This window comes from Caretta caretta, chromosome 1 (genome assembly GCF_965140235.1).
Source record: "Caretta caretta isolate rCarCar2 chromosome 1, rCarCar1.hap1, whole genome shotgun sequence".
NCBI classification, from domain to species: Eukaryota; Metazoa; Chordata; order Testudines; family Cheloniidae; genus Caretta; species Caretta caretta.
In genome coordinates this window covers 209,442,549-209,470,467 of record NC_134206.1, presented here as the reverse complement: position 1 = coordinate 209,470,467, position 27,919 = coordinate 209,442,549, and the positions used below count along the sequence as shown (strand labels likewise).

Genomic DNA, 27,919 nt, shown 5'->3' with positions numbered 1-27,919 from the left:
CAGTTCTAGGCTTAGCTTTTCGGTTCACGGGTTATTTTGTCTTGTTGTCTCTGAGCTCCATGAGCTGCCAAAGGCCTCCGTATTAACCAAATAGTTGTGTTGTAATATATTCAGTGCTGGTGCGAGCCTGCTATGTGGAGATGTCTTCTGTTCCTACTTCTAACAGCTTAGCAGCTAATAAACACCAAGCAACAATCTTTCCTCTAAACCTCCTCTTAAAATACAGAGAGTTTGGTTTGCCAACTCCAATATATTTAAAGCATCCAAGCTTCCGGGGCAACTATGAAAAGTTAACTAAGTGAGTGGAGGCATGTGCAGGAAGACATTTTCAAAGGCAAAAGCCAGCTACAGTATCAGCAGTCAGTGGGCTGAGAGGCTCTGGGGATGTTAGAGCCACTTGCACTGAAAGGGGATGCATTTGCACATTTAATGAAGCATCGCTTAGCTGTGCTTAATCAGTACAGGGGAGCCAACGTGCCATTGAAAGACAGAGAGAAATGAAGCAATCGTGGGATGAGTTGAGCAGATTTCACTCTAGAAAGGAGAACATATTTGGGGAGGAGGATTCCATAAAGACCATACAGTTCTGTTCCTGCTAACTCTTCTTCATAGCCCTAACTGTATACTAGGAACTTAAAATCAAGGCATTTAAGGATAGCTGTAAACTAATAACCCACCTGACACCTTCAAGGTAAAACCCAACCACTTTAGGAAGCCAAGAAAATTTCAGCTTGCTTTTTTTTCCTGTCTGTTTCTGCATTTGTTTTGGGCTAGGAACCCAAAGTGGAGGTGCCAGCCATCCCAAGAAAAGGCCTCTCACTGCATTTCTGACCCAGGCAAAACTAGAAAGCAGTGGGGATCTCCCGAGAGCCCCTCCTTAGGCTAGGGTTCCAGGCTGATTTTGAAATGAACATGGTTCAGATAAGTATCCAAAATATGGGGGAAAGGGCGAGGGAGAATTTCATAAAAAATCCTCCTTCCTCACATCTTCTTGAGGTTCACTAGGCTGAATCCCATCTTGCGTGTGTGTGTGAGTGAGAGAGAGACACACACACAGATTTCATGCTGCACAGCTTGGAAAAGTCAGCAGCAAAGAACTAAACATCAAAACTTTTGCCCATGAAAAGTACAGAGATTTTAGGGTCCTGGTTAAAAAGAAAAATAATTGGAATACTGATACAATCTATTCTTATCCTGGACTGGGAAAATTCAGTTTTATTCTTGTGAACAACACCTGTGCAGTAGGGCTTGCTTGAGGAATTCACAGATGTCAAGGTGACCTTACAGTGGCCATTGGCAGTTTGTCAAATGAGGTTAGGACTATTTCTTTATTGAAGCTGATATACTTGCTAGCTGTTTGACATTTTCTTTCCTTGCTCTATTTTCATTCCACAGAACTGGCCTGGAGGCCATTATGGAAACATATGCTTTCTGGAGGCCCCCTGTGCGCACCCTCACTTTTGAAGATTTCACTACCATGCAGAAACAGCAAGGTGAGCCATTGTATAAAGGGCAAAAAATGGTGGCAGGGAGGCAAAAGCCATGTTATATTGTCCAGCTGAGTCACAGAGTTTGTTGACTGCCACGAAGAGATATAAAACAGAAAAGAGAAGCAACCAGCTCTAGAAATATGGAGGTTTTATAATTTAGGAGATGTGGTGAAGCCACTTGAGTATCCCTTGGATCTCTGGGGTATATAAGGGCTAGAATGAGGAGGAACACAGGTACGTGGGGAACTACTCTGATAAATACATTAGTTTAGCAAATGTGAGGAGAGTACAGAAGGGAAGTGGTGGAGACACGCCTGCTTGAGGAGAAGGTGAAAGAAAAGGGCATTATTACATGTTTACCATTTGAGTCATGCTCTGATGTGGTGGGAGGAAGGAGAAGGCTGGACTGCGTGATCCTCTGGGGACCTTTTCTGAACCAGAAGATTCCATGAACCTGTATCATCATGTACATGCCAATAGAATCACACCACCTGTCATATGAAACCCAGTCTCACTTTCAAGAAAATCCTTTGTGTTGAAGTGGTACTTGTGGAAATTGTCCAGTATACCGGACATACCCTTTTCACAGGTTCTTCATACTGTTTCTTACTACAGTTTCTGCTTGCCATATCTCTCGGTGCGTTAAATGGGGCTTTCATCTCTAGCTTCATCAAGGTAAAAACTTCCTGTGCCTTGTCTCCACTCAGATTTTGCACTGACATAGCTATCTTGAGTTAGCTATCTCAGTGTGAAAACACACCATTTTTTGTGTGCAGTGAAGACATAGCTGTTACTGGCTGGCTTTACTGGATTCTGCAGTGGCATAAGAATACTAGCAACACACGGGATTAAAACTCAGACTCTTCTGTCATGCAACAGACTGTGATATGACAAGTACAGGAATGTGACTTCATTTCCCTGCAAGCTAATAGAAATACAGAACAGAAGGAGCCATGGCCATTTCTTTATCACTGCTCCCTTAAAAAAAGTTTTCTGCAGTGTGAAAACCCCTTTATGAATACAGTGGTGATGTAAGTTTCTCATTGCTTTCGGCCAGATTGTGATACCTCATCTCACATTGAGTAGTTTCTTACAATTGACTTCAGTGGACTACTCATGGTAAAAGGTACCATTCACTGTGAGTAAAGGTATCACAAACTGGTCCTTTATATTCAGATATAAATGCAAAACAAACAAACAAACAAAAAAACCCCTGTCTTTTCATGTTAAGGTTGTGCAGTTAAGCAACCAAAAGGAAAGAAATGCAAATGGTGAGATTGAATGCACAATCTTAGGGCCACTTTCTCTAGTCTGATTTGTGCTTGGCACAAGACCAAAAAGAGTGTCCAAAGATCTTAGGTCAGGAACGGACTTAGCCCCAGCATAAATTAGAGCATCTTGAAGTCTGCTGTTAGTTATGCTTTGCTATTTATGGCCTAAAGGGGCTGTTCCGATAGGTAGGGATTGTCTGGGTGCAGTGATGCCATATACCCTTTCTCCAGGGAATGCACACTGCTGGGGCCGGGTCAGAAGAGGCATTGGCACAGAGGTGCTACTCTGGCTCTGCATCACCTGGGAATTCCTGTTGCACCGGCGTAATCCCCAGGTAGCCTGTTGCACCAGCTTTCCAGTGGCACAGAGCCAGAATCTGGCAGTAATGTCAGTCTCCTTATACATGCTCATTTCCTGATCACAAACCATTTCTCAAATAGTACAAATATAAGAGAGAGTGGGTGTTTCTACAACCTCAGAGACCCAAGTCTAAGAAAACCTGTGAACATGTAGTTAAAGACTGCTTAATGCCTGGAGTCCAAAACATTTTCTTTATACGGACCACATTTTAATAAAAAGATTGCCTTATGGACACCTCCCCTTCTACTCATGATCATTAAAGCAACTTCCCTGCCCCCACCCCCACCCATCACTGTCGATTGGCTGGACTACCTGCTTCCTATTTGTGATTGCACTGTTCACTTCTCCTCCCACTGGTTATCAAATAACATCCTAGTAGCAACTACAGCAGTTGCTTACATGGTGAAGTAATGTTAGGAAAGGAAAGTATTTAATATATTTTTAGCTTCTTTTAATGCAATTTGGCAGCTGAAAAACCAGGAAGAGAGCCAGCACCATTTGACTGGCCAGCTCCCTGCAGCCCACCACTAGCTGCTCTACAGCCCACTAGGTTCAGGATGGTCTTAAATAAGTTGTCCCCATTTGGGACCCCTGATTTGCCAATCTTATATCTAAATAACTTTAAAACTACATAACTGATGTTCGTCAGCCTTGACCGGTTTGGGGCTCTCATGAAGACTTTGAAGAATCATGCGAAGTCTGAACAAAATTGAAAATGTTAAAGGTGTTAGGTCCTGATTCTCTGGAGCATTAGGTCTGCTTTGCACTATGCTGGCAACACAAAGCAACTCTAAAGCTGGTGAATCCCACTACCTAAAGATTCACCTTACCAAAGGGAATCCTCAAGTGGCATAGAGCCTCCGAGGTTTCTTCACCCCTCTCTCCCTAGCCTGTGGGATAGGGGGCCTGGCTGTGGCATCTGTGAATCTGTTTGATCCCCAGCAGCTGGAACAGACCCAGAGGGCCATGGGCAGCTAGCACAAATAGATCAGACTGCAGGACCCAGTTGCTGGACCCAGGGTTTAAAGCCACCTCTCGGACTTCTGCTGAGCAAGCCACATGATGTCCTTAACTATTTACTTCCTTGCTATTAACCACTTGGGTTTTGTAAATGTTGTGACAGGTAAGTCCATGGTTACTGTTTAGCATCCTTGATTTCAGTAGGAGCTGTTTGGGCTCAGCCCTTCTGAAGATCAGCCAGCCTGATAATTTAGGGGGCTAAATATGGATGTAGGTGCCTAACTTTAGGCCCCAAGGGTGAAAATTTTGGGCTGAATGCAGTTCTGTTATACACCTTGAGATCTAAGATTTGGAAAGTTTAGGGCATTATTTTAATAAATGTGCACATAAATTGTGCACAGAGCGTGCAGTTGCCTCTTCAAATGGGTGATTGTATGGCATCTGTGAGAGAGACTGACAAATTGCAGGAATCCATTTACTTCCCACAGCTGCACGTTTTGCATGCAATGTAAGTGCCTGTTTTGGGATGGGGCCCTTTGTGACACCAGTGAAATGTACACTTTCTGCTATGGCGTGTAAAGTCAAGAATGCTGAGCTGTCAACGTCCAGGAAGGTGGAAGGAGTGTTGTAAGAACTGTGATTGCAATAAAGTGTGGCTGTTGCAGGATCTGCTTCCTGTTAGGAATGAAGGTCAGGCACAGAGTCTTCCTGTTACTCCAAGTGCCATGGCTGTTCTACACCATTACACCGCAATACAAACCACAGAATTCTGTTAACCAAGAACCCTGCCCATCTATTCTGATAGTGGATTTTAATATGTAAGGTTTCCGGGCAACACACACTTACTGCTCAGTAAAGTTAAGAGTCATGATTTCCAGAGCATAGGAAAAGCAACGATGGGGCAAAATCAGCAGATATGTTAAGGGTAGCATAAAACCCCTTAAAAATAGTATTCCCAATTGGTCTAAACTAGCATATGAGACGCTACCTGCATCTGGAACATCACTGCTTGCCTGTCCTCTTAAAAAATGGATTTTATAGTTCTGCAGTGTGATTTCTAACTTCTCATTTGCTTATTTCCTCTTGTGACGGCAATGGTGTCTAGAACCTCAGAGCCCCAGATCCACAAATGTACTTTGGCCCCTAATTCCTGGTTTTAGACTCCACTGCAATCCGCGAAAATCCTGCTTAGCTGCTGCCCAACCCTGTAGGTGCCTAAACTCACTTGGCACACGAATTCCCTTGGCGCCTAGGTTCTGCCTCTGCCCATGTCGGGGAGAGGGATAGCTCAGTGGTTTGAGCATTGGCCTGCTAAACCCAGGGTTGCGAGTTCAATCCTTGAGGGGGCCATTTAGGGATCTGGGGCAAAAATTGGGGATTGGTCCTGCTTTGAGCAGGGGGTTGGACTAGATGACCTCCTGAGGTCCCTTCCAACCCTGATATTCTATGATTCTATGTGCAGTGCTACCTCCATCTCAGTGTTTGGACACCTATCTCCCACCAGAGTGATCCATGTTGTGGGGTAGGATAGGCATTCATCCACCCCTCTTGCCTGAGAGGCCCATTCCAGTAGGCGGCCTTTGAGCATCTCTAAGAGTTTGGGCACAATTCAAAATGCAGCCAGAGGAGGAGGTGGTGGTGCTGCCTGTGCCCACTGTATCACCTGTTACTAGGTACCAGAACACTCAGCTGAGAAGTAGGAAACCTGCACTCAATTCCTCCCTCAGGCAGAGAGGGAGAAAAGATTTGAGCAGGGATCTCCCACATCTCTGAGTTCTCTAACCACTAAGCTACGGGATTGGGAAAATTCTAATATAGGGTGCTCTCAGGCTGTGACTCTCTCCTGTTAAAGTTGTTCCACTTTGTGTAAATGATGAAAGAGTCATTAGATCTGGGAGACTGGACCCTGAGTTTCCCACCTCCAAGGTGGGTGCCCAGCCACCAGGCTCTCTTGCGCTCTCTCTTCTGCCCAATGTCTCTTTTAAGTATTTATCCGCAATGGAACAGCTTCAACAGGAGAGACTGAGGGAGCCCCACACCAGAATATCCCATAGCTCAATAATTAGAGCACTTACCTGAGAAGTAGGAGACCCCAATTCAAATCCTTTTGCCCCCTCTGGCAGATGGGGGAATTGCACATGGGTGTTTGACATCCCAGGTGAGTGCTCTAACTACTGAGCTAAAGGTTATGGAGGGGGGCAACACTGCATCCACTTCCTCCTCCTCTGGCTGTTTTGTGTGGAATGAGGCAGGTGCCTAAGTCCTTCTGACAAGAAACTGCTTAGGTACCAGGAGATCATAGAATCATAGAATCATAGAATATCAGGGTTGGAAGGGACCTCAGGAGGTCATCTAGTCCAACCCCCTGCTCAAAGCAAGACCGATCCCCAATTAAATCATCCCAGCCAGGGCTTTGTCAAGCCTTACCTTAAAAACTTCTAAGGAAGGAGATTCCACCACCTCCCTAGGTAACGCATTCCAGTGTTTCACCACCCTCCTCGTGAAAAAGTTTTTCCTAATATCCAACCTAAATCTCCCCCACTGCAACTTGAGACCATTACTCCTTGTTCTGTCATCTGCCACCACTGAGAACAGTCTAGATCCATCCTCTTTGGAACCCCCTTTCAGGTAGCTGAAAGCAGCTATCAAATCCCCCCTCATTCTTCTTTTCCATAGACTAAACATCCCCAGTTCCCTCAGCCTCTCCTTATAAGTCATGTGTTCCAGTCCACTAATCATTTTTGTTGCCCTCCGCTGGACTCTTTCCAATTTTTCCACATCCTTCTTGTAGTGTGGGGCCCAAAACTGGACACAGTACTCCAGATGAGGCCTCACCAGTGTCGAATAGAGGGGAACGATCACGTCCCTTGATCTTCTGGCAATGCCCCTACTTATATATCCCAAAATGCCATTGGCCTTCTTGGCAACAAGGGCACACTGTTGACTCATATCCAGCTTCTCGTCCACTGTAACCCCTAGGTCCTTTTCTGCAGAACTGCTGCCTAGCCATTCGGTCCCTAGTCTGTAGCAGTGCATTGGATTCTTCCGTCCTAAGTGCAGGACTCTGCACTTGTCCTTGTTGAACCTCATCAGATTTCTTTTGACCCAATCCTCCAATTTGTCTAGGTCCCTCTGTATCCTATCTGTACCCTCCAGCGTATCTACCTCTCCTCCCAGTTTAGTGTCATCTGCAAACTTGCTGAGGGTGCAATCCATACCATCCTCCAGATCATTTATGAAGATATTGAACAAAACCGGCCCCAGGACCGACCCTTGGGGCACTCCACTTGATACCGGCTGCCAACTAGACATGGAGCCATTGATCACTACCCGTTGAGCCCGACAATCTAGCCAGCTTTCTATCCACCTTATCGTCCATTCATCCAGGCCATACTTCTTTAACTTGCTGGCAAGAATACTGTGGGAGACCATGTCAAAAGCTTTACTAAAGTCAAGGAACAACACGTCCACTGCTTTCCCTTCATCCACAGAACCAGTTATCTCGTCATAGAAGGCAATTAGATTAGTCAGGCATGACTTGCCCTTGGTGAATCCATGCTGACTGTTCCTGATCACTTTCCTCTCCTCTAAGTGCTTCAGAATTGATTCCTTGAGCACCTGCTCCATGATTTTTCCGGGGACTGAGGTGAGGCTGACTGGCCTGTAGTTCCCCAGATCCTCCTCCTTCCCTTTTTTAAAGATAGGCACTACATTAGCCTTTTTCCAGTCATCCGGGACCTCCCCCGATCGCCATGAGTTTTCAAAGATAATGGCTAATGGCTCTGCAATCATATCCGCCAACTCCTATAGCACTCTCGGATGCAGCGCATCCGGCCCCATGGACTTGTGCTCATCCAGCTTTTCTAAATAGGCCCGAACCACTTCTTTCTCCACAGAGGGCTGGCCACTTCCTCCCCATGGTGTGCTGCCCAGTGCAGCAGTCTGGGAGCTGACCTTGTTCGTGAAGACAGAGGCAAAAAAAGCATTGAGTACATTAGCTTTTTCCACATCCTCTGTCACTAGGTTGCCTCCCTCATTCAGTGAGGGGCCCACACTTTCCTTGACTTTCTTCTTGTTGCTAACATACCTGAAGAAATCCTTCTTGTTACTCTTAACATCTCTTGCTAGCTGCAACTCCAGGTGTGATTTGGCCTTCCTGATTTCACTCCTGCATCCCCGAGCAATATTTTTATACTCCTCCCTGAGATGGGTTCCTATCTGTGGATCATGAGCAAAAATAGGTGCTCCCTGCAACCTGGATTTAGACGGCTATCTCTGTCAGAGGGGAGCAGTTCAGGACACACCTCTCTCAGTGGCATCTCCCATTGGCAAGCTTAGGCAGCTCACCACCTAGAGTGCTGGCTTTTGTGGATCCCATTCCTAGGTGTTTTGTCTCCCTATTCATTGAGTAAGGAGCCTATGCACCTATCTCAGGCTTTGGGGATTGCAGTGTTATTCCTGTGATTTTTCTAGAAGGCGTTGGGGATCCAGGCCAGAGACCCTTTCCAAAATAGATCTTGTCAAAAAAATCTGGTTTCATTCTTTGATGAGATTACAAGTTTGTTTGATAAAGTATAAAAAGTGCTGTGTAGATGTAATATACTTAGACTTTTGTAAGGCTTTTGACTTGTATGACATTCTGATGAAAAAATTAACCCTATACAATATTAATAAAGCACATGTTAAATGGATTCAGGACTGGATAACTGACAGACTCCAAAAAGTAGTAGTCAATGGGGAAATCATTGTGTTTCTTACAGGGTGCTACTGGGATCAGTTCTAGGCCTGATGCTAGTCAACATTTTTATCAATGACCTGGAAGTAAACATAAAATCACTGCTGATAAAATTTGCAAATGACACAATGTTTGGAAGAGGGCTAAATACTGATGAGGACAGGGAAGTCCTACAGAGCTATCTGGATCCCTTGGTACCATGGGCCTATTAAAACAAAATGTATTTTAATATAGCCAATTGCAAGGTCATACATCTAGGAACAACAAATGTAGGCCACACCTATACCAGGGGTGGGGGAGGGCTATATCCTGGAAAGCAGTGACTCTGAAAAGGATTTAGGGGTCGTACTGGACAAACACCTGAACATGAGCTCCCAATGGAGTGCTGTGGCAAAAAGGGATAATGTGATCCTTGGAGTCACATGTAGCAGTAGGGAGGTGATCTTACCTCTCTATATGGCATTCGTGAGACCAATGCTGGAATACTGCATCCAGTTCCGGTGTCTACGTTTTAAAAAGACTGTTGACAAATTGGAAAGTGTTCGGGAAAGAACCACAAAAGTGGTCCGAGATCTGAAGAAAATGCCTTATAGTGAGAGGCTTAGCTTATCATAAAGAAGATTGAGAGGTGACTTGATTACAGACCTTCCTGAGGTTCCTTCACGGGGAGAAAATACTTGGTACTACAGGGCTATTTAACCTAGCAGATCCTCAACAACTTTATGTGCCAGTGAGGTCCACAGATTAATCATACATTGTGTGAAAAAGTGTTTCCATTTGTCTGTTTTGAATTTGCCACTTTTAACTTAATGTCTCCTTGTTGTGTTATGAGACAGGGAGAACCGAAGCTGCTGATCTATCTCCTCTATAGCATTCATTATTTTATAAATTTTTATTATCTCCCCTCTTAGTCTTCTCTTTTGTAAATTATACAATCCCAATCTTTTCAATCTCTTTTAATATGAAAATTTTTCCAGGCCCTGGATCCTTTTCATTGCACTTCTCTCCATCGCTTCTAATTCTTCAAGAACTTTTTTGGGGTGACCAGTACTGCTGACTGTATTTGGATGGGTCCGCACCATTAATTTATATAAAGGCATTATAATATTTACTGTATACAATTCTCCATCCCACTCCAAAATGGGATGGAGAATTGTATACAGTAAATATTATAATGCCTTTATATAAATTAATTGTTTGCTTTTTTGAGAGCAGAGCCCACAGTGACATTGCCCAGAATCAAACATCTAGTGCAGTGGATTCCATTACGCTACTCAAGGACTGAGCAACACTGTAGTTTAAAGAAATAACAGGTTTCTGTTTGCATTTGAAATCACACAAATGATACCGCAAACACATGTGTCTGACTGACTTCATTGGGACTACTCACTAGGAAAGCTAAGCGCATGTGGAAGCCTGTGCAGGACTGGTGCTTTAGAGGTCACCACATGGACCTCCCAGTGAGGGGCATGCTGCTTCTGTCCAAGAACCAGTATGTCTTTCAGGGCTGAGCACAGAATGTTTCCTGAGCAGCAGAGAGTCCAAATGAGTCCCAGTTTTTCAGTAAGTGGAGTTTGCCACAATGACAACAGATCTCCATCCAGCTGAACTTTTGAAGCATGATGTTACCATCACTGAAATCTACTTATTACCAGGGGAAAAAAAACTTGGGATTATTGAATGCATATGGCAAAGAGATGGGGGGAAAGCCAAGAATCTATTAAACTCTTTAATAGGAATATATTTTTTGAAATTTAGACTGAACCTGAGCCAGATTCTCATTATTAAAAAATACGTGGCTTGGTTTCTTGACTCTAACAAAGAACATAAAACAAATAATAAATAAAATAAGAGTTCCAATAACTCTGGATTATGTCACTTTTCAACATTGAAAGAGCTGTTGCTGGCTCCTCTATACTAGTCTGGTCCCCACAAAACACTAAGATGAGCCGATCTTTAACAATAATTGTAAGAACATAGGATTAAACAAACTGGATTGGACCAGTAAATCCCATATCTCACCAGCATTGTGGTAATGATGAGTACCTGATGCTTCATATCAAATCAAACAAACTGTGCAACATGTAAAAATTAATGCACCCAGCCAATTGTGCATTACTCTACTTGCTGGGAGAGATTTCCTCCTGAGCAGAATCGCAAAGCTGGCAAAATATTCATGTGAAATGGTGTTCCAACTATGTTGTACCCCTCAAAGTTCACTTGTCCACTAAAGAGCTATTTTCACATTAAAAATCCATAAAAATTCAAAATTTTAATTCCAAACAATGAATTTTAAGGCACCATTCCTTTCAAATGGAATATCTTTGCTCTGAAATGGGCCTCTGCTGAGAACACTGTACCATCTGCTCCTGATCCCCATTAACTGCAGCATCCCCATTGATCTCAGCTGTCTTCTGTGTCACAGGTGGAGAGACTATCTCTCTCCCATGCCACAGCCCATTAATAGCCTTCAAGATTAGGTCTGGGAGCTTGAAATAGATTTAGAACTTGTGTGTGGTCTAGGATAATTGGAGCAGTCAGATGTTAGGGTTTGGTCTCCATTATCATCTTGACTAGTTTGCCCTAGAAAGAGATGTTAGAAACAGGGCAATTGTTGGCAGAGTTATTGGAATGAAGTGCTGGTTTCCTAAGTGCAAGTCAGACTATTGTATACTTCATATGGCCAGCATTGCTTCCTTTAAATGAGGACAAACTGGGCCACCTTCTGGTAGCTTGACAAACTATTGCTTTTTGGGGAGGCTGCAGTATGGTGCTCCAGAATATATAATTTCATAATTAAAAGTTAAGATAACCTTCCATATGTGACTTAAATGTAACCAGTGTAGTGCAGTGCAATACTATTGCTGACCAGGCCGTGAGCGATCAGGCCTAGTGGTGAAGGTGAGAGTTTGGCCTGCTGGATCCAGGACGGGTGGAGTCCAGGAAATGAGTTGAGGGTCAGTACCGGAGGGGCAGAGACCAAATGCCAGAGCTGGAGAGGGTAAACCAGAGTTGTAAACTAGAGGCAGAGCCATGGATCAGTACTGGAGAGATGGAAGCTGAATGTCAGAACCTGAGGGTCATCCAGGGTCATAAACCAGAGGCAGAGCTGGGGGTCAAAGCCAGAGGGGAGCAGGGGCTGGAGCAGAGACTGGAAGAAGGGCTGGAGGAAGGGCAAGCGCAGCTGCAGGCGTGGTGTGTGCTGAGCAGTCACTGACCAGCTGTGGGGGCCAGGCTTATAAGCAGGACTGCTACACCAGCAGCCAATCAGGGGCTGTGGCCCTTAGGAGAGTTCTGAGGCAGTGCAGCTGGGCTCATTGGTTGCCTAGCAGTGCAGTTAGTCAGGGAGAAGGCCAGCAGCTGCTCCTAGCTGGTCTGGTGCCTGACAGCACCCCTCTCCCTTCTGGGTCACCTCCCAGGAGACCCTGGGCCAGGTTTCTTGGGGTAGGTCTGGTGGAAGGTGCTCAGGCGGTCTGGGGCATGAATGTGTTCCATGGTTTCCCATGAACGCCATATCCCGCCCAGTCAATCAGATATTGGAGTCTTCCCCAGGCTTGGTGGGATTCTAGAATCTGTTGGCCCATGTTTTGCTCTTTGCCCTGTTTGGTTATCGGCAGAGGGGGAGGAGTAGTGCGTTGTGGGAAGGGATTCTCAGTGAAAGATTTCAGTAGAGAGAACACAAGGTGGACCTTGAGGGATTCTTACAGCTGCCGTTGAAAGGCTACCAGGTTAAGTTGTTCCATGATTGCAAAAGGTCCCCAAGTATTTGTGGTCCAATTTTCGGATAGACAGATGGGAGCAAGGGTTTTGGACATATTGCCAAAGCTTATCCCGTACCTTGAAGTTAAGGGTTAGCTGACAGTGTCAGTCAGCACTTGAATGCCGTGTAAGTCTGTGCTAACCAGTGCCTGAGTTCTTGATGTTCTTAGTGGATGTGTGCAGTGAGGTCAGCAACAGTGGGCATTTGTGAAGAAAGGGGTCTGGTGGGTGATGGCATGCGTGGACTTGTAGGAAAATTCTGCCTGGGGAATGAGTGCCAGCCAATTGACCTGGTGGTAATTTAGGAAGCAGCATAGATGTTACTCCAAGACCTGATTCACTCTCTCTGCCTGGCCATTGATACTAGGGTGGTAAGCTGTCGAGGTGTAAAGTTCGGTGCCAAGTAGATGCAAAAATTCCCAGCAAAAGCAGGAAACTAACTGGAACCCTTGGTGAGATATTACACTTGTGGGCAGTCCATGAAGGCGAAAGACGTTGTCTTCAAACAATGGACTGTTTCCTGGGCAGTGGGGAGACTGCAACGTGGCATAAAATGCGCCACCTTTGTCAGTCTTTTGTGATAAAGCATCTGCCCTCCCATGCCTGGTCTCGGGGCGGTAGGTCACCATGGAGTCGATTTGTGTGAAGAAGCAGGACCAGCGCCGACTTAGGTGCTGAACCATCTTCAGAAATTCAAGGTTCTTGTGGTTGGTGAGGACATGGATAGGAAGCTGGCACCCTCCAGGAGATGCTGCCATTCCTCAAAGGCTGATCTGAGCCATAGTTTTGCTCCACTGGGGTGAGCTTGCACTAGTAAAAAGCTCAAGGGTACAGCTGACCATTGGAGGCTGCCGTTTGTGGGAGGTCATAAGCAACAAGCCAGAGCATTCCGAGGATGACCAGAGCATGGGGGACCCTGAATCAACCTGAACTGAAGAGGGTCCCAGTGCCCCAGAAGAGTAATTACTGCTAATGGGTGGTCTAGTGGATGACCAGCACCAAGGCTAGGAGCAACCCAGAAATGGTTTCCGCCAGATCCAGAGAATTCTTACACACTGCAGGGATCCCGTGGGCCTTAGCCACATCCCGCTCTATAAAATTACCTGAGGCCCCTGAGTTGACCAGAGTCTCCAGGTGAACCGCTGGTGTTAACTCTGAATCCTTATTACAGAATTTAAATGTTATCAGTTTCACTGCTAATCAAATCACACAAGGGAGAAAAGGGATAGTCATATTATGAAGAATTGCACAATCTACTGTGAATGGCATCTCATTTCAGTATGAGCGGAGCTTGGTTTGTGTATTGGGCTTGGGATAGTACTAGTATATTTTTTCCCCACAATTCAAAAATCTTGCTTAGCAGTAAGCCTGGAGGCAGGGATCTGCTTAGCATGTACTGGCCTAGAGTTTCCAGGGTCTCTGCTGGACTGGACCGAACTCTATCAAGAATGGTGGAAGGGCCACAGGTCGTTGTCTTGGGTTGGTTTCTTTGGTGCTGATGAGACTATCTCAGATTTGATTAATCTTAGCAGCAAAACTGCAGGATTTCCTTGCATATTTCAATATCAGACGCAGAGGGGTGCCACAAGTGTTCATTATTTGCATCCATTCTTTGTTTGATATACTTCATTGGGGCAGTGGCCATTTTGTGGCCAGTATATCAATGGTTGTGTCCAAATGATTGTTGTAGTGGTCAGTGAACTATTCTTGCTGCTAGACAGTTTCTCCTCTGGGGTGTCCTAGAAGCTCACTGGATCTAACAGCCCACAGAGATGAATCAGATTAATACGTCTGTATCTGAATTGAGGTTGTAGGAAACTAATTTCTGTAGGTGATATATGGTCCAGGAAAGAGATCTATTTACTACATTACTGCTGGCCATGCCGAAGGCTGACAATCTGGTGCAATGAGCATCTGGTTGAGTGAGTGTAGATGCAGTACAGGAAAATCCTATGGTTGTCATGATGGACACAAGCCATTGTGTGACAGACTATCCATATGGGTGTTATTGTCTCTTTTTCTTTAAGAAAGCATGGCCTAGTGATTAGCATGCAAGACTGGGAGCCTGGCACTGTGGGTTCTTATCCCCTTTTTGGTCTTGGTCTAAACATCTGATTGCTAGCACATTTTAAAATCCTGGTGTAAACTGGGCAAGTTGTTGCTTTAACATGTCGGTTGGTCGAGGTGAGCTATAGGGGGACCCTTCAGAAATGCTATAGAAATGGAAAGTATTATTGTAACTGGTTCTAAATTTACTAATATTTTTACAGATTCTCAGACTTGGAGGCATCTTAAAAGAAGTGACAGCTCAGCTTTCATTATACCCTTCTAACTCTGAATGTCTAATGTCTAATTCTTTGTATTTGTGTGTCCTCTAATAAGTCCCTTCTCCTCCTAAATCCATCCCTGTAACCATCTTTGTTGCCCTTCTGTGGACCTTTTAATAGACTCATACGTGAGACTGAAAAGAGCTTCTGAGAAATCCTGGCTGTTGCAACAACTATGCAAACAGCCTTTCAGCCTCATCTCTATCCTTTTGAAGATTGTGCCATGAATTGATAATTCAATGATTGCCCAAAAATTGTAGTGAGGAAACAAGCAGTTATGTTCTTATGGAGCAAATCTTTATGGAGAAATAGATCCGTCTCATCACCCCACGAAAGGGGAAGATATAGTTCCCGGAACCAAGAAAGAAACAGGATGGAGTCGAGCACATTGCACATCTTGGAAGCAATTTGTGTTGCTTCCATTCTTAGCTTGCTGATAACCATGGGTGGAAAATTCCATTGACTTTTTCAGGAAATGTGGGACTGGATTCCAGTTACTCACAAATCCAATACTCAGCATTGTGAGGATAATCAGCACAGGAATGACAGCCTTGATGGAACGGTTAAGCCCAGGGCATTGCTTTTTTGTGAACGCTCCGGACTTCCATTGGAAGGTCACATAGCACTGCACCTGCTGGGACTGAGATGCCTTGAAAGAGGCATCAAAGCTATGTAGTTTCTGAACATCTCCACTGACAGGGAGGTATTGCAGGCGTAAAGAAGAAACGAAACTAATCTGAGAGGTTGCAGGGGTAATGTGATGAAGAACTCTCTAGTGACTCGCTTCTTCCCAGCTTTCTGCCATTTTTAGATTTCTATGCAATTGAGTTCTTGAAAATTAGGAAAAGCAGACGGAGGTATAGAGAGGGCAAGAGAAGGAGAAATCTGTTGCTTGTCAGTCATATTTGTAATGCAAAGTTTGGAAGGACAACAGAAAGGGAGGACAGGACCTTTTATGCACAGTATAGAGTTTCGGTTACAGCAAGTGAAAATCTGTCATATATTAAACTACTAGTTTCAGGTCCTCCACTGGGGTTTGATTAATGCAGGAATCCAGTATTATACATGATTATACTCCATAAATGGATGGCTAAAACAAAAAATCTTACTTGTCAGCAAGGCTTCTGAACAGTGGAGGGTATGCAGAATAAATATTAACTATGGTACTCTTTTTAGAAGTAGATAATAGCAACCACTCAGAAGTGACCAATATGGTTAAAGTTACATAAGTCTGCATGAGCCCTCACTTACCCATAACCTCCTGAAATGTTCACCTTTGGGTTATCATTTTCATTCTTGTTCTCTGTGCAAAGGCAAAGTGCTTTGGAAAGTTGAAATAAGAGCTCTTGAGCCATTTTTAGTCAAAAGTGTGTGTGTGTGTGTGTGTGTGTGTGTGCACGCACATCTATGCGCATGTGTTTATAGGGGGGAAGGGAATTATGTTCTCTTACTCAACACATCCGTTCCCTGTATGTATGCAGTCATCTAATGACTGTCACAACTAAAAGCGTAAAATTTTGAAAAGCATCTAGTGTGATTTCAATGGGACTTAGGCAAACAGGAACTTTTTAAAATCCCATTAGGCTCATATCTGCATTTTTCAATGCCTAAATACCTTTAAAAATCTGGCCCCAAACCCATTTTCAAAAGGGACTTAGGCAGCTAGGAGCCTAAGTGTCACTGAAAGCCAATGGGACTTAGGCTCCTAAGTCAAGCTGAGCAAATAATTGTTTTTCTGAGTCAGGGTCTGAACCAAAAAATCTGAAAAAAACCCCAAAACAAAAAAACAAAAATTCAGTTTGTTTCTAACCAAAACAGACTTTTTTGTTTTGTTTTGTTGCCAAAACGAAAAACCAAAACAAAACCCCAAAACTTTTTTTTGTATCAAAACCCACCAGAAACAAAATTAAATTTTGTTTTTTTCAGGGTGTTTTTAGATCAGAAATGAATTTCGGTGTGGGGAGGGGGGAGGCTTCATGGAATTTTCGGGAGGAAAATTTCAGAATTTTCACCTTTTTTTAAAAAAAAAGTGCATATAGCTAAATTTTGGAAAAAAAAAAAACCGCTCCATTTTTAAATGAACTCCAAAATGGTTGAAATGAACTGTTTTGACTTTTCAAGGGGAAAAAAAATGAATGTTTTTCAGCCAAAACTATATTTTGAATTCAACCTGAATTCACGAATAGTGTCAGTGCCCAGAGAAATGCATTCTTTGGCTAGCTCCTACAGCTGTGTCACATTTGAAGCTGTGCAGTAGGCTGCTAAGTCACTCAAGTGTCTTTGAAAATTGTATCCGAAGGAGTTATCTATATGCAGATTTGCACCAGTTTGACTAATGACTTGTCTACATGGTGGGGAAATGCGCACTAACATGTTGTGCATTAATTAGTCCGTGTAGACCCTGCTGGTATGCACTAAAATTTTCCAAGTGCACTTCAACATAGTGCTGTTTCAAACAGTGATACTTTAAACCACCATAGGGAATTTGCAGTGTGCACTAGCAGGGTCTACATGGACCAATTAGTGTGCAACACATCAGTGCACTTTAATAGTAAGCATTACCTGCCCATGTAAACATGCCCTAAAGGTGTCATTTGAAACTAGTTCAGTGAAACCAGTGCAAAAAGTTGTTTAAACATGTATTTCAGTGCAAACCAGGTGTCTTGGCATGAGGAACTTCTGAAAAGTGAGAGGAGGAGTTGTTAGAAGAGAAAATGTGTTAAAAGAATTGTCTTGCCAAATCTTAAGGTTTAGGTCAAGTGTGAGTAAGGCTTTGTCTATACACAAATGTACACCAGTTTAGTTAAACTGATGCAAATCCCTGTGTGGACATTCTTATTTCAGTTTAAAAATCACTTATTTTGGTTTAATTTAAACCTATTTTTAATTGATTTAAGCTAAACCAAACTTTGCCTCATTTAAAATGAAATAGAATGTCCACACAGCCTTTTGCACCAGTTTAACTAAATTGGCTTAAATTCATGTCTTTAGTAAAATGGTGCAAAACTCTGCATGGACAAGGCCTTAGTTTGATGGGTGTGCATTTGCTGGACTCAGTGCTTTCTAAAGTGGGTATTAACCATCTTTCCAAGAACCAGACACTACAAATGTCAACTCTAGGAAAATACTAACAGTATCTGGCTGGTAGGGGTTAAGTTGAGTTCTACCCTAGAGGACAGCTCAGAAACTTCAGCTAGTGCAGAATCCCGCTGCTTGTCTTTTAAGCAGGGCAAGCTGATATGAATACATAACTCCTGTACTCCATGCCCTACGTTGTCTTCCATCCTGCTTCAGATGGCATTCAATGGTTATCCTTTATAAAGCACCTGGCACCTCACTACTCAAGTGACTACTTCAGCCTCATGCCTTCTGTAGCAGTTGGGACTTGCCAGAAAACTCTGGAGTTCCATGCTTAGGGTTGAACTCCTGAGGTGAGTGGTTGTCAGCTCTGGAATTGATTCCATTGTTGTGTCCATCAGATCGTGGCCATTTTTAGGGCCTAGTGCAAAATAACTTTTTAGGTTGGCTTTGTCTTAATTACTGGATTTTCACTGCTGGTCAGTGGATGGGGATGACTTGGGGTGGAACCACTTTAATTCCTGTTTAGGTGCAATGTTAGGTGTACAATATAATTATTACATTTTGTAATACCACTATATAGATCTTTACATCCTTGCTTTGAGGAAGCAGAATGTCTACTCTGGTTAAGATTCTATCCCAATTTCCTGAACAAACATTTCAAGCCTAGCCTATATTGCAGCCAGTAGTTTATGCTGCTTTCCTACACCATTTTCTCAGGTTCATCATAGTGTAAGAAGAAGAGGTCACTGAATTAGTCACAATGAATAATTTATTCAACAAATTTTACTACAAATGGATCTCAACATTCTCACAAAATTCATAGAAATTATTTGTGTTCATATTTATTCCCAAATGCTATCATCATATAATTAATGGCCTGTGGATTGTTCACAAAAAATTCATTTCAGCTCATCACATTTTGACATTTGTGTTGTGTTGGTTCATTACATATCACATGGTATTTTATCTGTTCCCTAACTGAGTGACTTGTTTAACTAACAAATACACAAAGAACTGCAAATTTTACAACCAAATACAAAATTCTGAATTCACTTACAGTGAATCTTTGAACATTCAAGCTCAAATGTGCTTTTCATGAGTATACATGCTAGGAAAGCTTGAATACTTGAATGTTCTTGGAAAGTGAAGGTGCTTAAATGCTGTTGAATCAAAATTTACTTTTGAATTTGAATAAATATTTGAGGACACTTTTTTTCTGCAGTTTACTCAGAGTGAGGTAGACATTTTCAGATAAGAGGACATTAAAATTATTCAGAATTGTAGTTTAATTCTGATAATCACCCAAGAGTTTGGATGCTTAGCAGAGCTATCCAGGCTGAGTTTGCAGAACTAGGCTGCAGATCTCATGAGAACAGGTTTTACTTCAATATTTCCATAACCTCCTTTGCTGTCTTGGCTGGAAATACCTAAGACCAGCCTTTCTTCTTGTATTTCACCATTTCTAGTTCTCATTCCAAATAGATGTGAAAACAGAAACAAGTTTATTAATTTCTTCCAAATCTATGGCTCCTTCTGACCTCCCCCACTCAGCTTCATCTCAAATATTCAATCACTTTCTAACGTAGCATCATCAGTGTCCCACCACTCACTCAGACGCAACATGGTAAAAACAGAACTTGTCTTTCAATCACTGACAATAGCTACACTATCCCCATTATCCAGGTGCCCAGCCTCAGGGCTGTATTCAATCCTCTGTCATTTTTATACCATGTCCAGGCAGTCTCCAACTCCTCTTATTTTTTTCCCATGACAGTACCTCAGAATCTGTCCTTTCCTTTTAAAACTCACTGCCAAAATCCTTCTCCTTACCTTAGTCAGCTCTCACCTTGACTACTGTGTCTTCCTGTTCTCTGGTGCCCCCGCCTCTTCTCTGGTCCCTTCCAGCTTGACCAAAATTCAGCTTCTACAATCATCTTCCTCTCCCTCTGCTCTGGTCTCATCACACCTCTAACCATATTACTCCTCCAGCTCCCCTATACTTCTTCAGCAAAGCCCTTCCATGCAAACCCCGCAAATAAAGAAATATGTAAAATGTAAAAAGAAGCATTTGAAAGAAAATATCTTCTACAGTCTGTGCTCAGTGGAAAATTGCCCTCCCCAAAGCCATGCCTCTGTTGTTCTTCACCCATTTCCCCACATCCCTTCCTGGTACGTTCTCTTCTCATATTATTGTGTTTTTAGCTTCTTCATATTATCAGCTCAAAGGGGAAAGGTATTCTATTTCTTTGTATGGCACCAGGCACATGCTTATTATGCAGTATAGTTAATACTGTAATAGAAATTATAATAATCATTAATAGTAAATGAGGGCATGCAATCCAGTACCGTTTTAAAGTTAAAGCAGATGATGGAAGAACCTTATTCAAACAAGCCATTCATCTGCTGTGCAGAACACACTGTAGCTTGTAACCATTGTCCATTTTTAGTGTAATTTATCCTGTGGCTTAAATCAGTACTATTGACTCCACAATGAGCCATCACAGAAAATCATGGAACGCTGTAAAAATCCTACATGCCCTCAGCCACTTCCTGCCTCAGGCCCACAGTGCTGATGATAAAGCACGTGTGCAGCAGTGCAGTACAGACTGCTGAATAGGTGGTCTTCCTGGAAACTAGTAGAGAGTGAGACAAGACTTTAAATAAGAGCACACTAGATTAATATCCCTGTAAAATGCAGATCTCTTGACAGATGGAGCTGGGTTTGCCCACAGCTGTTTTCACTGATCTGGAATTTGCTGTAAGGTGTGGTGCTTCTCTCTCCTATTGTAGAAGGGAAGAAAACCTGTTTAAAAATCAAATAATAACAAAAGAAGGAGCAAGCAATTTTGTTTGTGAAACTAAGATGCAAGCTAGTAGAGGCTAGTTTTTACGGTGGCCATTTTGCCTTACATGTTTGTTTACTAAGAGAAGCTGGTTTGTAAGGGGACCATCTTGTTTTGCATATGTGCTGTGGAGCTTTTAAAATCCTCTTTTGTGTTTTGTTTTTCAGGGGGCAGCACAGGCACCTCCCCAACAACCTCCAGCACTGGGACCCCATCGCCCTCTGCCTCCTCTCATCTTCTCTCTCCATCCTGTTCCCCTCCAACCTTTCACTTGGCCCCCAACACTTTCAACGTTGGCTGCCGGGAGAGCCAGCTGTGCAATCTCAACCTGTCCGATTATCCCCCATGTGCCAGAAGCAACATGGCTGCCTTACAGAGCTACCCAGGGCTAAGTGACAGTGGGTACAACCGACTCCAAAGTGGCACTGCTTCTGCCACTCAGCCCTCAGAAACCTTCATGCCTCAGAGGACTCCATCCTTGATCTCAGGAATGCCTACTCCTTCCTCTCTGCCTAACAATGGTAAGATGGAAGCCTTTGGTGGCCAGCTGGGGTCGTTCCCAGCCTCTCAGTTTCAATATGTCATGCAAGCAGGCAACCCTGCCTCCACCTCTTCTTCTTCACATATGTTTGGTGGTGGCCACATGCAGCAGAGCTCCTACAATGCCTTCTCCCTTCACAACCCTTACAACCTGTATGGATACAATTTCCCTGCTTCCCCTAGGCTGGCAGCAAGCCCAGAGAAACTGACCACCCCTCAAAGCACTTTACTCTGTTCTTCCCCTTCGAATGGGGCTTTTGGAGAGAGGCAATACCTTTCAACAGGGGTGGATCATGGGATGCACATGATCAGTCCTCCATCCAGCAACCAGCAAACAGCCAACGCCTGTGACAACAGACAATATGGTGCTGTTCCAGGCTCATCTTCACAGATGTCCGTGCACATGGTTTAACCCGTGATTTGTCTCCTTGGAACTGAAGGCAGCAAGACCCTCGTTGTCTCCATGGGCGATCCTGTCTCAATACCTTTTTGCCTTTAAACTTATAATGGAACTAGTAGTTTAATTATCAATGGAAACACAAGCCATCTAAGTTACACTCCAAAGAATCCAATGGAAAGCCCCTGATCTGACAGCCTCTGCTGCTCATTGTAATCCGGGGCCTAAGCATCTGCAATGGAGCGTCTGCGCCAAATGGGCTTTTTAGAGAGAAGTGCCTCATTTAAGAGAAGCTGGAGTGAATCTGAGAAAATACAGTATATGCATTAACTCTCAATTAGCGTGAACTCTTGATGTCGAGGGAGTCTTGTACGTGTGCTATCTCCGCCACACCAAAGGAAAGAAGTCACTGAAGACTTCCTCTTACAGAGCTGCACTGCCCATGAGAGGCCATTGCGTTAAGGGCCTCACCCTTCCCTGACTTTTCCTTGCTGCCTGAGTGGTTTAGCATATTGCTGAAGTTAACACAAGTCCTGTGGTCCCTTCTCCCCGCTGTAGTAACAGAACATTATTGCTGAACTGGAACGTCTCTCCTGCAAAAGATATTTACTTTCTGAGTCTGGCTGTGCCTGGCAGGCAGTTTTCTTTGCATGGGTCTAGATCACAATGGTGCCATGCCTGCACAAAGAGAGAGAGCCTAGAGCAAGGAGTTTTAACTCATAAATTAAATGTTTCTTTGAACACCCTCGTCAGCAGAGGTGGAACCTCTGCCATATGCTGGGGGGCATTTTTAGAATGATACCGAAGGGGAGAGGTGTCTCAGCTGTGCAACTCCTGTGGATGTCACCCAGAGTAGCACAGCCAAAAAGAAATGAAAATCTGTGCTTGGAACATATATGCCCCACAGCATTCAACTCAACAAGAGAAAAAGCTCCAGATTCAGCTCATGGTGAATGGTGGCAAGAAAAGAGAGCTCTGCTTTTCTGCAGACCTGAGATATATAGTATGGCCAACTTCATCTATCTTGCATGCAAGAGTTGCCATAGAAAACCTTTAGCATTTAAGTAATGATAAGGACAGGTGTTCTCCACCCAGCCTGCCATTAGATCTCTGTTTTACCAAATAGATCATTGCCTTTTGAAGTTTCTTTCTTTTCTGTTTTTTTCTCCTTTTTCTTCAAGTCCTTTAAAAATAAGAAAACAATTGTAGCTTGGTGCGAGCTAAGCATTTAAGTTGTGTGAAAATGCAAATACCAAGTAACAGAATACAGATATTATTGAGATTTGTTTTGAAGTGTTGTATAAATGTATTTATGTGCCTAGTGGGGGATTCAATATTATGAATATAAAAGAGGGCAATAAAAAGTGTATGTAAAATATGTATGAAGAATAAAAGGTGTATAAAGATTTGCCCTATGCACGGAACTCTGTTTCTAAGTGCCAAGCACAGACTGCGCTAAATAAATCTTTGCAATTGTTCCTTTTGTTTTTGTTTGTCTGTGAGAGTCAATTCATAGTCTGCGGTCATCAAGTTTTAAAAATGCTGACATGCTTTTATGGGCAAAACCCAGGAATTGCAGACACAAATGCAAACACAAGGTTGCCACACATGGAAATTAAAGGAGGTTCAAATATACACACACACATCTGCATGACTGGTTCTGAATATAGGAGAAGTGTGGGCAAAGTTAAGATATTGCTGTGCAGCTGTCATTGTAATAAAGAACTTGTGTGGAAGATTCCACTCAAACAAGGACATTTTATACAAATGAGAACCTTGACGTAGTCAGATTCTTATTAACTACTAGAACTTCTCCAAGAATTTATTAGTCTCATGAGATAAGCTGATAGATAGGAATACAGCAGGAATTCCTTTACAAAATAAAAACTTCTCAATAAACATTTTGTTTTTAAATGTTGGAGCTCTACAAAAAGATTTCAAAAGTCAAACATACAGGATTTGTGAGCTGCCTGTGCTGATAGGAAGGATTATTTTACATGTAACAAGAGTTTCCAGTTTTAACTTTGAACTTATGAAGACCGTATTTAAGGTTAATTTTTAAATGAACACAGAAAATGACAGATTGTAAATAGTTTGAACTTTCAATTTTTTTTCATTTGTCAACTTTTCTGTGACATTATATTCCCACCTATGTTGTTGACATGTTAAATAATACCTCAAGCAATGAAAAAAGCTGAAAAGTGCAGTTTTGCAGTTCATAGCTTTTCCAACGTTAAATGAAAAATGTTCTCTGAATTGCAGATTGTTCCTTGGAAGGAGGAAAACACTTGGAAGTTAATTCTCTAAACATTTTTAAAAGAGGAACATAGGAATTGTCACACTGGGTCAGACTTGTCGTCCATCTTGTGTAATATCATGTCTCTGACAGTGGCTGGCACCAAATGCTTCAAAGGAAGGTGCAAGTAGACAGAAGTGGGATAATTTGCATCTCCTCTGGGTTTCTTCTCTTAACCCCAATAGTTAGCTATTGGTTTAATCCCTGAATTAGTGGGGTTTATATCCTTTCCAAAAACTCTTAAATATTTCCATAAATCTCCTATCCCTTTTTGAATCTTGTTGAATCCTTGGCTTCAATGGCACCTGTGGCAATGAGTTCCACAGTCTAAATTTGCACTGTCTGAAAATGTAGTTCCTATAATCAGTTTTGAACTTGCTACTCTTGTATCAGTGACTGTCTCCTTCCACTTGTGTTGTGAAGCAGGAAGAATAGATCCACTTTCTCTATATTATTCATTATTTTGTGTTCTTTGATCGTGACCGTCCTATGCATTTCTTCTGTAAAGTAAACAAGTTCAATCTCTTTTCATAAGACAGTTTTTCCAGGCTCCTAATCATTTTCATCATTCATTTATGAACTCTCTCGGAGCAATCAATCCAGCGGGGGTCGATTTATCATGTCTAGTGAAGATGTGATAAATAGACCACCGAGCGCTCGACCGTTGACTCCTGTACTCCACCGGAGCGAGAAGCGTATGCAGAGTCGACGGGGGAGCGCCAGCGGTCGACCTACCGCAGTGAAGACACTGTGGTAAGTAGCTCTAAGTACGTCGACTTCAGCAACACTATTTTCATATCTGAAGCTGCATAATTTAGACCGATTTAGCTTGCCCCGGCCCAGTGTAGACCAAGCCTAATTGTGTAATATCCTTTTTGAGACAGGGTAACCAAGACTGCACTCATCATTCTAGATGAAGGCAAACCATGTATTTATATAATGGCATGATGATATTTTATGCGTTATTCTCAATCCCATTCCTTATCCAGCCTCACATGCTGTTTGCTTTTTCGACTGCAGCTGCACATTGTGCCAAGGTCTTCACTGAGCTGCCATTTATGCATACTCTTTGTTTTCTGTCTCATAGCCGGTTTTCCATACGTGACTATTCTTTGCCTCTCACCCCATAAATACATAGGTTTTAGTAGCTTTTTATGAGGGACATTATCCAAAGCCTTTTGAAAATCATGTCAGCCTGACCTTGTTTATCCCTTACTTTATTTATACATTCAAAGAATTCTAACTGATTAGTGAGGCATAATTTTCCTTTGCAGAAACAGTGCTAGTTAGACTCTGTCATATTGTGAACTTCTAGATGTTTTATTCTTTAATTATAGTTTTGACCAGTTTACCAGGTACAGATGTCAGGCTTACTGGTTTGTAATTTCCTGGGTCACCCTTAAAGCCTTTTTTAAAATAGAGGTGCAACATTTTCTACCCACCAACCCTCCACTGTAGGAGCGGTATTTAATAAGAGACTGTATATTTATTCTACCAGCTCAGCCCAGTTCCTTCACTACTCTGGGATATGCACCATCTGGGCTGGATGGCTTACTGCTTTTTAATTTATCAGTCTGTTCCAGCATGATTTCTTCTTACATGTCAATCTCTGAATGTACCACACCCTTATTACCGGAAAAGATCAGGTCTGGCGTGAATATGTCTCCAATACCTTCTGTGATGAAGAGTGATGCAAAAACATCATATGGCTCAAAAGCTAAGTCCTTATCTTACTTAATTGCTCCCTTTAGCCCCTGGTAAGCTAGCATTTTTAACTGATAAAAAGGGAAAGTGCCTTGAACATTGATTTAAAAAAATTAAACTGTAAAAACCAAAATATATATCTTCTAAATTTGATTTAAACAAATACCTAATTTCACCAAAAAAACAGCACTGGAAACCCAATATCTAACCTTTCAGACAACAGCCACAGACAACCACAGCAACTTGGCTGAGACTTTCAAAAATCACACAGAGGAATTGGATGTCCAATTTGCCATTAAACTTAATGTGTTTGTGTGTGTGGTGAGGATTTTGTGTGGGGCAGAGGGGGTTTCTGTGTGTATGGTGAGGTGTCTGCCCAAGGGGGTTGTATGTGTGTTGTGAGGAGTTTGTACAGGGAGGTTGTGTGTGTGGTGAGGGGACCGGGGGAGGGGGTTGTTTGCATGTGTGTATGTGGTGAGGGGTGTGCACAGGAAGGTTGTGTGTGTGGTGAGGAGTGTGTGTGGGGGTTGTGTATATGTAGTGTTGTGTTGGGTGTAGGAGGGAAGGGGTGTGCAGGCGGCATGCCCAAGTATGGCTTATCCCCAGTATCACACACTAGTCCCTGTCTGCGCTATTTGCTGGATCCCAGCCCTTGCCTGAGACAGACTCTGGCAATCAATATTTATTGGTAGCCATGGACTACTTTACAAAATGGCCTGAGCCTTACCCAACAAGGAACCAAGAGGTTGTGACAATAGCAGAGATTCTAGTATACACAAACAGAGGCAGCTAGCAGGACAGTTTTAGAGGATGTAGCTGCTCACTGTGCTTGGAGGTAGCGGGACTTGGTGAGTGGGGCACTTGGTCTGTCTGTGGCTTGTTTATTTGACTGTTTATTTCGTCTCTGTGTAGGAGCTGCATAGCTAGGCATGGGGCCCCTGAGTGAACAGCTGAGACAGGTTTATTTGTTGGTGCCTTGGAGTTTTGATCAGCTTGGCTATTTGAAATCTTTGAGTGGTTAATCTCTCTCTGGTGGTGAGGGGTGGAGCTGAGCTGATCTAAGCAGGGAGACTTAGTGTAAAAAGTCACTTGCTAGGTGAACTTGAGAGTCACAGAAAGCTAACTGGAGAATTTTGGAGGGAGTTTAGAGAAGGAGTGAGAGGCTTTCCTTCTAGGTTCAGCTTTACTTGCAATTTCAAGATGACCAGCTGTTATGTTCCTGTATCAGAAATACACTGACTATGGAGCTAACTTCTGAGCAAGATACACACCAGATCATCATAAGTTCTTTTAATGCACTGCCAGGTATAGCTCAGGTTAGCTTAAATACAGCGCCACTTACTGACTGAACAGTATCCTATAGTTTAGCATTCCATTATATCTCTCCCTTTAAATTCTACATTCCTACCATTTACACTATTTACACTATCTTTGAAATTCACTACCTATCAATCTGTTAAGTGTCTCTGAATCGTACTGGTTTTCTAATTACACGACCTGAATGCATAACAACGTGGTCATCTGGCTGTTCATTAGTTGCAGCTACTGACTGTGGTCAGTCTGGAATCCTTGGGTCGTCTTCTTGTTCTGCTTCTGATATCTGTGGAGTTTGCTCTGTTGATTGTTCTTTCTGAGGAACAAACCAAAGATGATGGTTTCTGTTGAACATTCCACTGTCAGTCTCAACTGCATATGATCTGGACCCTGAATTCTTTTTCTTCACAACGGCTGGAGTTGTCCATCCTTTTTCTCCATCCCATTTGACATGAACAGTCACCAAGGTCTAGACCCAGCAGTTCTCCAACTGAAAGATATCTGTTGTAAATGTGTTCATACGCTTTTTTAGCCTTTGTACCCAACTAGGTTACTCTCTTCATGTCTGGTTACTTTGGAGACAGATTCTTTTCCAAAGTTGGAACTGTAGTTCTGAGTTATCTTCCCATCAGGAGTTCTGCTGCACTATAGCCAATAGCTGTGCTGGACAGAAGACAAGGAAGTGGCACACAGGATCTGATCCAAGAGGTGACTATTGCTGAACCACTTGGTAATAGCAACCATAATGTGATTAAATTTAACATCCTTGGGGGGTGGGGAGAAATACCAAAATAGATTGGTGAGGCTTGATTTCCCTTTACAAAAGCAAAAATACCAAAGA

General features: G+C 42.9%; 1 protein-coding gene across 1 annotated transcript in view; it reads left to right on the top strand.

Moving 5' to 3' along the window:
• The window catches only part of TBX15 (T-box transcription factor 15), a 133,743-nt gene extending 110,501 nt beyond the window's left edge, over positions 1 to 23,242 (top strand). The window contains exons 7-8 of the mRNA XM_048819745.2: positions 1,396 to 1,493; positions 20,995 to 23,242. Coding sequence (XP_048675702.1) covers positions 1,396 to 1,493; positions 20,995 to 21,779 — 883 coding nt within the window. The 3' untranslated portion in view covers positions 21,780 to 23,242. The remainder of the gene's footprint in view (positions 1 to 1,395; positions 1,494 to 20,994) is intronic.
• Positions 23,243 to 27,919: the final 4,677 nt, after the last annotated feature.